The sequence below is a fragment of the Trachymyrmex cornetzi genome, unplaced genomic scaffold, assembly GCF_001594075.2.
Source record: "Trachymyrmex cornetzi isolate Tcor2-1 unplaced genomic scaffold, Tcor1.1 scaffold17, whole genome shotgun sequence".
NCBI classification, from domain to species: Eukaryota; Metazoa; Arthropoda; class Insecta; order Hymenoptera; family Formicidae; genus Trachymyrmex; species Trachymyrmex cornetzi.
Window position 1 is genome coordinate 247,644 of NW_017296309.1, and position 13,723 is coordinate 261,366.

The window sequence follows — 13,723 nt, forward strand, 5'->3', positions numbered from 1 at the left end:
CATGATCAGTAGGTTGGTCGGATGCTCGTATTCGCCTATCTTTAAACGTTAATATCTCGTTAAATATTTCGTCAACTGCAAAATGGTACAAAACTGTTTTGTTCCCCTTGATCCAATCTATGTCCCCACTGTGTTTCAGTAACATTTTCTGAGACACCCTGTATAATATTAGGTGTTAAACTAAATTCCTATCGTTTTTTCGTCTCGAAAATCGATTTGTTTTGAAGGGAAGATGAATGAATACCTTAATCAAAGTCATTTCCTCCATTTTCTACTACTTTTTCCCATCTCTCTGGCAACAGGGCAATCCCACGACGGTAGAACGCGGTGTCTTTCGAGGCGATCCATTCATCCACCCATTTTTGGACTTCGTTGTGATTGGAGAAGTGTGTAGCAGTAGTTACGCGGGGGATGCTAAACCGATTACATAACTCAATCAAGGTCGACAGTACAGACTTTTTTAATTCCAAATTCGATAATAGTGGTGACATCTTTGATTTAGTTTTTACATTATATTATATAATATATATCATTCTGTCTTACTCAAACGCATACATCTGTTCTTATCTAACATATGCCAGCACCATCTATCGCAAGACCGCGCAACTACTGCTACACGGAATTTCGGCTCTGTTGACAGTCCCAGTCTTCGCATAGCACCTATATACATATATTTTCTATTCGTTGGAAATATTTCTTTTCTGGACTTTCAATCTTAGTTCTACAAACTCGGTATCGTTCGTTTCAATAATGTGATCTCAGCTTATTTTCAAGATATGGACTCTAACTCTTATATCAAGCAAATATATATCTGAGGTGACAGCTGTACGAGCCAAAAATAAGTGAATTTTTAACAAATCTGAAACTTTTTTTTTATTTTCTCACGAAATCTAGTGCAGCTGAGATCCTGTTTGTGCGTACTTTAATTTAAGCAATAATTCTTTTGCAATCCGTACATCCAGTACAGAGATTTTTCACCGAATGAAAATGTGGTAAAACAGGAGGCTTTAGCATCGCCTTAAATGTAGAATTTATTTAGCTACAAAATTTTCGTTGATTTAATTTTTCAATGTAACTAGAAAAAAAAGTTATGTTTGTTTAAAAGCTATGAGGAATTCTGTTATAACCGTCCCAATCCCTGGGACGATTGTAATAGTAGAGAGGGACTATTGTACCATACTATTTAAAAATAAAATAATGGTTATTTTATTGGTTTTATTAATAAAAATACATAATCAAGAAAGACTCACATATATAATTCAAGTAAAACAAAATATAATCAGAAGAGTTACAAGTCAAAACAAAACAAATTTTAATGAACATATGATACAGTTGACGTTAAATAAAATAAAAGTAAAAACAAAATAAAAATATATCTACATCAAACCAAAAATATGTCTACATCAAACTAACGTTTCGACTATCTTCGGGTCATTTTCAAAATTATAAACAAATATGCATATGAAAGCGGTTGACTACAATAGATTAACATAGATCACTAATTATAAAAGTACAATGAAAATTATTAAAACTAGACCTTCGTTGTTCTCAGGCCTGATTTCAGTTATATGTAGTCGGAAGGTAAATCCTGGATTTACGCCAAACATTCAAATATCGCTGAGTATCCAAGAATGAATAGATATAGTTGTCAAAATATAAATCCCGAATATACGCCATGGTTCGATTATGAAAAGTATTCGCCAAATGTAGAAAAGTCGCTAATAATGCTATTAAGTAAGCTGAAGTAAGAGTCCTTCTTACAAAATCCAGATTCTACAGTATAAAATCGAATAACTGACCCCAGGCATCGATGTTACTATTGTGTCCCCTAATGGTACTTTACGATTCATAGTAAATTTTTAAAATAAAAACCTAGATAAAAATCAATTCAAATGTGAAAAACATCAACACAAATAATCATTAAAACGTATTAAGATAATACATTATACCTTTGTTATAAAGAAAAAAAATATTTTGAATTTTGTGCACGCAATAAAAGTTACTTGATGCATGAAAAAAGTAATTTCTGCTTCTGCACTCATGCACGTTTCGCGAAAATCAGCATGTGTCGAATGATTCAATGCCTATCTGTTTATAGAATTTTACCACGTGGCCACATACATATATCTGTTACAGTTTAAGAAATATTGACGATGTTACTATTGTCCCGTGTTACTTTTGTCCCCGATCTCCCATATTTAAAGACATAGATACAAATCAGAAAAAAATTGATTATCTAGTTAAAGATATGAAGCAATGCATAGGTATTCATTAATTTAAATGTATACATTAGTACGGAAAAAATTGTTAATAAAAAATTGCAACCACTTGCTCCGGTCTCCCCTATCATAAGACTAACCTACAACAATTAAACTCTATATGCTTAATATATTAAGGATGACTAGGAAATTAAAAAATTATGAAAAAGATTACAAATTTTTCTATGTTGTACTTGAAACTCTTGAAAGTTAACACAAAAAGTACTACACCCAAAAAAAAATCTATTTATAAAGTGAAATTTCCGGTAATCTCATATTCTAAGCGAACACTTTTACAGAAAGAGTATTCCTCTTTTAATACAGTAGACTGTTCATTAAAAACGTATTGGATATTATTCTAACAATTTTCCTCTTGTATTAAGAGGAATATATTTATTTAAAGCGGAGTGCCCTCTTATTTTATATTAGGAACAGCAAAATTTGTACTGCAGATGCAATTCGTGAATTGTAAAATGATTAATATTTCAGGCTCGCAGGATAGAGTGATGCTTCCTTTTGCCAAATTCCTTCGTCTTATGCAAAAACATAATAAAACGAATAAGCCTAATTTCATTGATTTTTGAAATGGGGTTAAATTGAATTATCTTTCTTTTCTTGTTAAACTTATTTTTATGCGAAAAATCAATAAAATTAAGCTTACTCGACGTGTTTTTCCATAAAATGAAGGAATCTAACAGAAAAAAGCGTCACTCTGCCACGTGGGTTTGAGATATTAATATTACGACTATTCAGGTTAAGAAATCTGTCACAGTTTGGTGCTGACCAGTATCGTGCCGCTATCGAGAACAATCGCTTCTCGACAGGAAGAACGGCAACAAGGGATAGACTGGGAAAGGAAAACACTAGAACACAAACACAAACAGCACAGTCAAAGCCGACCACGCTTATGCTAAAAAATAAAACATACAACACTCAGATTGTAACGAGACGAAACACGTCCGCCACGATCGAGACTGAGGACAATCGCTTTGTTATTATCATTTCCTAACTAAATTAATAAATACCAGCATATTTCATTTCCATGTAATCTTCTCAAATATTAATAATATTAAACTGTAAACAGAGACATGAAATTAAGAATAGTCACTGCCGGATTTTTATATTTAACTTTATGTTTTACTTGTATTACCGGCCGGACAGCGGCGCGAAGTTTTGTTCCGAGAGAGTATTGGTGGCGCGGCATGTAATATAAGATGGCAATAAACAGACAGAAGAACAACACGTGCTTCGTACTCAAAGTTCCAGAAAAGTGAAATCCGTAGAAATATTTAATATTATACATGGTCCTTCGAGCCGGATATAGTGTTGATTTGGACGGCGATCGTTAGTGGTCGCGAAGCAGATAGAAATTTGACAGATTTAGGCTGCGCACGAAGTTTGGCGACACAACGAGCCGGGCAGACAAATTCGGAGACACATTTAGGCCGCGAGCATTCGTGTGGGCTCGCATCAAGGCAAGTCATTTTGATATATTCAGCGAAGCAGAGTACGAGGCGGCAATGTCTAATGGCCATCACATCGTGAAGGATTCGGGCGGTATCACGGTAACAAGCATTCCGGCCGCCATTGCATTATTTGAGGCATCGGCGCTGGCGCGAAGGAAAGAAGGATTCGGGCGGCATCACGCCAACAAGCATTCCGACCGCCATTGCATCAATGAGGCGCCGGCGGTAGCACGAAAGAAAGGACATTTCTAAGAGGATACTCGCAACAGCATCAGGCCGAACATCGGTTGGCCGGGCGTTCAAGAGCATTCGAAGATCGGAATTGAGAAGGTTCGTAAGCAGCGCCGTAATCAGCGACGCAACGCATAGGAAGGGGCCAATCAGGCTTGATCTCAGAAGCAGCGCCGCAATCAGCGACGTAACACATAGGAAGAGGCCAATCAGGCTCGATTGCAGGAGCAGCGCCGCAGTCAGCGATGTAACACACAGGAAGGAGCCAATCAGGCTCGATCTCAGGAGCGTCAACGCCACGAGACAACAGGATCGTTCGGGATAACAGGCTTGTATGGTGTCTGATCAAGTAAGAGAGCATTCCCGTCATTTCAATTTTCTTAAGGTTAGAAACGTTTCTATTTGCAACAAAGGACAGTCATGGAAGGCCTGATTAAATCTCGAGGCATAATAAAAGGTAGAGTCACGTCGTTTAAGAATTATCTTGCAAAAACGCTCGCATCATGTGCAGATCTACATGCACCGCTAGAAGAGTTAAAGAAGTTAGAGATTCGCGAACGCGTCAGCAGCATACGAAAGGCGTATCAAACATATGAAGAAATACAAGCTGACATCGAAAAGGAAACTGATAGGTTAACGGAAGCGATAGAATATAGGGAAAAGTTCGATGACGAATATTTTCAGGCAATAGCACAAGTTGAATCATTAATCGCGCGTAGCGCCTCCCATTTGAATGCAGATGGAGCGTCTTTGGGTGCTGCAACGAACGATGCGCAGTATTTACAGGCATCGTCGTCGGCGGCTCGGACGACAATCAATGAAGGTTTGGTCAACTCATTCGCGAATCAAGGTAATCGGGTTATCTATAAGATGTCAGGTATCAGATTGCCGACTATCGAATTACCCAAATTTAGTGGCGAAGTAGCCGAATGGCTTAGTTTCCGTGACACATTCGAATCGTTAATACATAAGAATGAAACCATTGACTGCATACAGAAATTCCTTTATTTAAGGGCTTCATTAGAGGGTGTGGCGGCTCAATTCATTAAGTCATTGGAACTCACAACAGTAAATTACACTGTAGCATGGGAGATTATTAGTCGATTCAATAACAAAAGGTTGTTAGCACATAATCACATTAAAGCCATATTTGATATTCAATCCTCAAAGGAGGAATCAGCTGCTAAAATACGAGAAACCATCGACACTCTTAATAAGCACCTGCTCCCTTAAATGCTTCAGATCAATCGACAGAGCATTGGGATGCTCTATTAATTTACTTAATATCGACTAAGTTAGACAATGTCACGGGCCGGGCGTGGGAGGAGGAGCGTGCCGGAAATGATATTCCTACATTAAATGAATTTAAGAAGCGATTTTGTTTTTGAACTCACGTGCAGATTTATTAGATTCGCTAGAACTAAACAATAAAGATGTTCAAAAAACAAAGCAAAATGAATGTGCAAAAACAAAATCGCTTCTAGTACAAAAACAAGGTTATGTAGTGTGTAAGGGAAATCATAAGTTGATAGTTGTACAAAATTTCTTGATAGTTCCCCTCAAAAAAGAGCAAGTTATTTAAAGGAGGCCAAATTATGTCTTAATTGCATGTGGCCGGGGCATTTCTTAAAGGATTGCAGGGCGGGCACATGCAAACATTGTTCGGGAAAACACAACTCGTTACTACATTTCGAAAGGAATTTGGAAGTCAAAACATCACCCTCGGAAGATACGAAGGTTTCTTCGGTCTTGTGTTAAAAAAATCAGTGCAATTCGCTTAGCGTTTTGTTAGCTACAGCAGTAGTATTAGTGATCGACAGCAGAGGAAAAAAACAGAAGGCGCGTGCAATACTAGATCCGGGCTCTCAGTCGAGTCTTATCACATCTAAGTTGTATCGAGAATCAAGGTTGTAAGGATCAAAAATTGATATGAATATTGAAGCTATAAGCGGAATGTCTTTAAAAATAGATCAGAAGTGCAATGTCAAATTATTGGCGCAACATAATAATTATCAGGTTGACATTCAATGTTTAATAGTTCCTGATATCATAGGAAATTTACCAGCTCAGTATGTTAATCGGTCGAAATTGCAAATTCCAGCTAACATTAGGCTTACAGATCCATCGTTTCATATTCCAAATAAGGTCGACATTCTGTTGGGAGCCGACTGTTTTTAGGATCTTCTCTGTATAGGGCAGCTAAAGGTGAACCAAAATAAAATCACTATGCAAAAAACCAAACTTGGATGGGTGGCGGTTGGTCCCATGAGAGATGTATACTCCAACTCCGTCAAATGCAATTTACACAGATCAATCGACATTGACAAGAGCCATACCAAATTTTGGGAAATTGAAGACGTCGGAGCCAGTAAGCATCCAACGAGGAAAGGGACTGTGAAGATCACTTTCATAAGCATACTTATTGTAACAAGGACGGCAGGTTCGTTGTAAGTATTCCATTAAAGAGAGATAGCAGTGAATTAGGTGATTCGGAGAGAACAGCTCATAAGCGTTTAATTAGTCTCGAGAAACGTTTGAGTAAGGATTTATTACTTAAGGAACAATATATAGCATTTCTTTCTGAATACGAAAGGCTAGGGCATATGCAAAAAATAGTCGAAGAAACAGAGCCAAAAAACTCATATTACTTACCCCATCATTGCGTAGTGAAGCCTGACAGCTTAACAACAAAAATTCGCGTAGTTTTCGACGAATTTGCATCTACAGATAACGGTGTTTCGTTAAACGATTTACAGATGATAGGACCCATAGTGCAAGATGATCTTTTCACACTATTAGATTCAGGATTCATCTGTACGCTATATCAGCTGATATACAACAAGTACCGGCAGGTCTTAGTAAATCCCGATCAGTGGTCATTGTAGATAATCCTATGGTATACGATCGAAGGAGGCACCATCCAGAAATTTGAATTAAACGCTTACCTATGGTACGTCATCAGCACCATTCTTAGCCACAAAGTGTTTGATAGAGTTAGCCAACTAAGTGGAAGATCAATTTCCATCAATAGCTAAAATCATTCGAAAGGACTTCTACGTTGATGATTTATTAATAAGGGGAAAAACTATTGAGGAAGCTGTAGAGATACAACAAAAGGTTACGCACATTTTAAGTTTGGCAGATTTTCAGTTGCGGAAATGGGCCTCCAATGAGCCAGCAGTAATCCGTAATATTCCAAAGGAAGACCAAAATCCAAATAATGTTGATTTCGATACTGACGGTAACACCAAAACGTTAGGCACGGTATGGCAAACAATTCCCGATAATATAACCTTCACCATAGAAAAGCAAAAACACACTAGATCACAAAAAGACAGATTTTAGCTGAAACTGCTGAAATTTTTGATCCTTTAGGGCTTCTCAGTCCATGCATAATTGTTGCAAAAATTTTATTGCAGGAGTTATGGTTGCACAAATTAACTTGGGACGAATCTCTTCCACTAGAATTGCACTATAAATGGCTATCTTTTCGAGGGCAAGTTTAAGAATTAAATCAATGCAAGGTACCACGAAACCAATCATGCAAAAACTTTTTGGAAGTACAATTACACGGCTTTGCGGATGCATCGCAAAGGCGTATGGCGCATGTATATATTTGGTATCTAAAAATGCAGAAAGATTCGTTCAGGCTAGATTGTTATGTGCAAAGGATAAGGTAGCGCCTCTAAAACAACAAACAATCCCTCGGCTACAGTTGTCTGCAGCACTCACTCTTGCAAGGTTAGTCGGCAAGGTTGTTCAATCCATTGAAATATCCTTTACTAAAATCATTTATTGGAATGACTCGTAGATAGTTCTTAGTTGGCTGCGCATGCAGCCAAATACATTGCAGGTTTTCGTAGCAAACCGCGTTGCGGAAATACAAAACTTAACTGAGTCGTACGAATGGCGACATATCCCAACAAAGGATAATCCGTCGGATCTGTTGTCGCGCGGTGTAGGTGTAGGTTCAAACAAATTAATACAATCCGAATTGTGGTGGCACAGCCCGTCCTTTTTGGTAAAGAAGGAAGCGGACTGGCCCGCACTAGTCACATTAGAAGGTAACATTCCGGAGGTTAAAGGAACATGCTGCATAACCACGGACTCACCGGAATCATCCATTTTCAAGGATGTATCAAGTTCAAGACGCATTATTCGTGTTATCGCATACTGCAAACGTTTCTTACACAATTGTAAAGAGCGAAATGATTGCAAAATAGGTGCACTTTCGGCATGAAAAATAAGTGAGTCTTTTAAGGCGTTAATCAAGATAGCGCAGACTGAAAGCTTTCCAGTAGGAGTGAAAAATAGCAGATCAGGTAAAATTCGTGCAAACAAATCCTTAATAACGCTCAACCGTTTATCGACGATGAAGGTCTGTTGCAGGTAAGAGGAAGATTAGGGCACTCTGAGTTTTCTAAAGATAAGAAACACCCAATAGTACTGTCAGCCAGACATTGATTCACTAAGTTAATTCTCATTGATGAGCATTTGCGAATGTTACATTTGGCTCCGCAAGCGCTTTTAGCATCCACGCGTGAAAGATTTTGATTATTGGTGGCAGAAATCTAACAAAAAAGGTTGTCCATGAATGCGTAAGATGCTTTAGGAACAAGCCACAGCAGGCGCAAGCATTAATGGGCGAACTACCAAAACCGCGCGTATCCATTGCTCCACCTTTCCATGTCACAGAGGTGGATTATGCAGGTCCATTTATGATAAAGAACAGAAAGAGCAGAGGGTGTAAGTTAAGTAAGTGTTATGTAAGCTTATTCATTTGCTTCGCCACAAAGGCGATGCATTTAGAATTGATCTCTGACATGACGGAAGCCTTCGTTGCAGCACTCAGGCGTTTTGTCTCCAGACGAAGAAAACTAGCGCACATTTATTCGGACAACGGGACGAATTTCGTTGGAGCAAATCGGGAATTGAAAGAGTTTAGCATAATTACTGATGAGTGAACAAGTACATATTAGCGAATCCATTAACGATATGGGGATTGTGGCATTTCATTCCTGCCTACTCGCCACATTTTGGGGGCTTGTGGGAGGCCGGGGTAAAGTCGACTAAGTATCATTTAAAGTGTGTTGCAGGTGATACGGCGTTGACCTTTGAAGAGCTCTACACGCTCCTTACACAAATAGAAGCAATATTAAATTCCCGATCACTAAGGGCTGCCGCACACACCTTCCGTAACAGTAACCATAAGCTGTACCGTAAGTATCAGCCAATCAGAATTAAGAGTTCAAAAGAATTCTTGACTGTGATTGGCTAATTATTATGGTACGTCTTATGGTTACTGTTACGGAAGTGTGTGCGGCAGCCCTAACTCCCATATCAACAGATCTCAACGACCTCGTTCCACACCCCCGCTCACTTTTTGATTGGTTCACCGATGACTGCGGTGGCCGACCCTAGTTTAATCCATGTACCAGAATCCAAACTGTCCAGATGGCAATTGATTCAAAGATTGCAGTAGCATTTTTGGACGAGATGGAGTAAGGAATATATTTCAGAGCTACAGCAACGCACAAAATGGAAGCGGCCATTCAAACCAATAAAGGAAGGTACCATGATACTCATAAGGGAGGACAACCTACTATCATGTAGGTGGAAACTGGGACGAATACTTGTCATTCATCCGGGACAGGACCAGATAGTTTGAGTGGCAACAGTCAAAACTTCCACAGCACCATGCGGATCACCATCGCAAAACTTTGTCCGCTTCCTATTGAAGAATGTAATTAATGTGCAAAAGAGGCTCACCTGTACAACCCTCAATCAAAATTCAGCTATAACTCGTATTGCGTTTAACATTAATTATCACATTACTCATGTTAAGATTCATAATTAAGATTATAATAATTATCATTAAGTTCTTTATGTTAATGTTTCTAGTAAGTAATTCGCTCGCGTATATGTGTCTAAAGATAATTATATACAAGAGCGTCAAACATTATACAGTCCACACATTTGTTTTATTGAAAGGCATGCTTTCTATGCCGGGGGGCATGTCGGATTTTTATGTTTAACTTTATGTTTTACTTGTATTATCGGCCGGACAGCGGCGCGAAGTTTTGTTCCGAGAGAGTATTGGTGGCGCGGTATGTAATATAAGATGGCGATAGACAAACAGAAGAACAACACGTGCTTCGTACAAGATTCCAGGAAAATAAAATCCGGCGAAATATTTAATATTATACAGTCACAGTAGTAGGAGGTATAACGTTGACTCGATCACAAGCGTGCGATTAGCTCAGCGTAAGTGTATTAGGCTACCGTTCTAAGGATTGTAGGTTCAAATCTTGCCGGCGATGCGATGCGTTCTTCAATAATTAATTGTAGTTAATAAAACAGACGACATAAGTGTACGAACAGGTAAATATAAATTGAACTGGTGGAAAAAAAGTAATAATAACGAAAAAAATTATTTTTGTTAGTCACACATTAACAAAATGAATGATATATTTTTATATATTTTTGCAGAACCTTTCTTTCTGTGAAGGAATCTGGCTCATAAATCCGACTGAATTCCTACAAGTTTTCCTGACCGATATCTTTTTTAAAAGTGACATATTTCTCAATCGGATTTTAACGAGATATTCTAATTAGATTTTAATAATAACTGAGGAGAACCGATCGGATTCCTACTTAAATTTTAAGGTGAAATTACTTCAATTGTAAGAATATTGTGTTTAAAATATTTTCGGCTTAAAATTTCAGAGGATTCCTCTTAAAGCCGTATATAAAAATAAAATCCTCTATAATTTAGTGGATTCCGCTAATATGAAAATTATTTTTTTTGGGTGTACTAATTTCATATGAATAAAACAGCAATTCTAATGCATAAAAAAATACTTTTTATTTATTATTATTATCAAGAAACATTTAAATAAACGTAGAGCAATAATTCTAATGTATAAAGAAATAATTTTTATTTATAATATTATTATTAAGTCATTTAAGTAAATGAGTTTGTTTAATTGATTTTACTGTGTGTGTTGTGTCGATATATTAGGAACAATTTATTTTCGACACTGATAAGCGTAATGCTTCCTTTTACTCGTGTCGTCTCTCTTTGCTCGGCCGCCGCGCCACGCTGATCCATAAAAATTTAAATTTGATCACTGCCTGCGAAATTAAATGTAGATCCTTCTAAATTAGAGGAAGGATTATATTTGTAGCCGACCGTGCCACTTCACATTTTATATTCCGCTGACGTATTCAATTAATTTTTTTAAAATCGCGCATATGCGCTATCGCGTGTCGATACTGATGTCGCCGAAATCCTTCCTGGCGTGCTTCTCTACATCTCTTACGTCAACATTATAACGTCAAACGCCAGTGACATAATTCCATGAGATCCATGGTGTAGTGACCATTAATTAAACAGCATTTCTGCTGAATCTGCTGGATTTATACCTTCCATGATCGAAGAGATTATCCATGATAACGCGGGGATGATTCTCCTCAATCGCTCGTCCTGTGTGAACAGAATACGTTGTTTCGATTGTTCAGCGTATCCACGCACAAAATAAGGTGATGTGATGGGATTATCCATTATAAAATTTTTCACCGTTTTTAGACCTCATATGGACCGTTTTTAGCCCGTTTTTAGCCCATTTTTAGCCCGTTCTTGCTCGTTCCTTGCACTCGCAAGCACTTGCAGTATATCATGAAGGAACGATAGTGAGTATACACGAGTATGCAATGAGTATTTTTGAGAAGATTGTCCGTTTTCAATGCTCGTTTTTCCGCTGATGAACGACAAACGTATACGCGAGTATTTTTGAGTGAATCGTCCGTTTTCAATACTCGTTTTTCCGCTATGTGTATTTTTGAGTGGATTGTCCGTTTTCAGCTGATAAGTGAGAACACGTTAATATAACATTTCTCTTTTACTTGTACATTTACTTATCATTTATTAATTACCATATCGCACGATTTCAAATAAATTAAAATAGAATTTATATAATAATTCATTATTTATTATTGTATATATATATATATATTATACATTGTGACGTGACATTTTGTCTGTCACTGTGCGGACTTGTCGACGGCGGACTCGCGCTTCCTATAGGCTCGAAGGGCGAGCGCGCAGGCGAGTGCGCACGCGAGCGCGCATACAAGCGCACCTGCGAACGTGCGTTAAAACACACGTCATTTATTTTACTCGGCAGATTTTCCTCTTTTGTATTAGCATTTCTTTTGCGTAATGATAAAGCGTATCAGGAAGCGTAGACGCGTCACGGATCACGCTCGGCAGCTGCTGTGAAATCTCATTGTATCGTCGTGCCGTCTCGCCCGTCACCCTTGGAAGGAAGACCGAAGAAGGACAGGATTGGAAGGAAGGCCGAAGTAGCTAAGAGAGAAGGACGCGTATCCAGGAGCCCGGATAAGCAGGTTGTATTATTTTATATTGCTCGTAACCGCTGTCGCATACGAAAGGAACTATACTTTCACCATGCACTCCTTGCAGAGCACCGGAGGAGGCCAGAATTCCCGGGCCTGCACGGCACGCGCGGATACCGTGACACGCGGAAGTCAATCAGCGTGACTACCTCCCCCCGCAGGAAAGGGGGAGCGCTAAGCAGCCTGCGAGAATCCGCCGGGAGCTCCCGGGACTCACTCTTTCTGTGGACGAGCGAGTCGTGAGACTTGTGAGGGAAGTGCGAGTTTGCAGCCGAGAAGCCCGAGACCGAGAGGACGAAAGCGTATCGAAAGTACGTGACGTAAAGGAGACGACGAGTGTGAGACGAGCGCTGCGCTTGTAAAGCCGCCGACCGGGGTACGTCGCCAGGTGGATCGCACGTAAGCCAGTTCGCACCGTAACGAGAGATCGGCGTAGTAGCCGCCGTGGAACCGCGAGCCACGTGCCATCCTTCTTGGAAGTAATTAGCTGTCGAGTTTCGAGAGTCCGAGTAAGGGGAAGAATATTCATTGCCGAGTTGAAGTAAATTAGAGTCGTTCGGAGGGTATCGAGGGCCGAGTCGCGTTCGTTCCTCTCACCACAGGGGAGTCACTTCCGATTTCCGAGTAGAGTAGAGCCGCGTAGAAACGCGTAGAGTAGTCGCGTTGTCGAGTCTCATCGTGTCGCGTAAATACGCTTATTGTAGTTGCGTTATCGTTTAGTATCGCGTCGCCGAGGCAGGCTTGCTATAATTGTGTCGCCGAGCATTGTGCTGTCGCATCGGAACGCGTATTGTCGCGTTGCCGAGTTAACTTCCGGTTGTGGTGTTACCAAGTAGAGTCCGTTTCCGGGATTCACGTTGTCGAGTAGAGTTGTGTCGCATAGAAGCGTTCGCTATAATCGCGTCGCACCATCGTCGTGGCGTCGGCCACGGGCCGGCGTTACACGTCCGGAAGACTGGTAGTACAGCAGGTACGGGTTCTTGCCGGTTGTCGAGGGGCGGGCGTTTGACACCGTCGGAAGATACCGCGGAGAAGGTCGGGGCTCGTGCTGTAGTGTATGACGGCGTCCGGCGCTAGAAGTAAGTTAGCGGTTCTCTGTGCGAGTACCGAGAGTATCGAGCAGAGCGGAGGAGCGAAGCTCCGGAAATTACTTGTAATTACGTCACCAATCTAATTAGTCCTATTTTATCATATTTCTTCAAACATAATCGTTCTTATTATTACGTTCTCGCGTAGTTTATTTTTGTGTCCTATCTCTCTCGCCCTCCGATAAATTTCCCACACCTCTTGCGACCCACCCCTGCCGTCGCGAATTGATTACGGGCAAAAGTAAGGAGATTTCGGAAAGAG

General features: G+C 39.7%; 1 protein-coding gene across 1 annotated transcript; it reads left to right on the forward strand.

The window, feature by feature from the left end:
* Nucleotides 1–4,375: 4,375 nt before the first annotated feature.
* On the forward strand, nucleotides 4,376–5,188 carry LOC108759148 (uncharacterized). The gene has a single exon (XM_018504463.1). The coding sequence runs from the start codon at nucleotides 4,376–4,378 to the stop codon at nucleotides 5,186–5,188; it is 813 nt and encodes a 270-aa protein (XP_018359965.1).
* The last annotated feature ends 8,535 nt before the right edge of the window (nucleotides 5,189–13,723 follow it).

What these genes read in the sequence shown, in the direction of transcription:
- LOC108759148 (XM_018504463.1), top strand. Translation starts at nt 4,376, where the DNA reads ATGGAAGGCCTGATTAAATCTCGAGGCATAATAAAAGGTAGAGTCACG.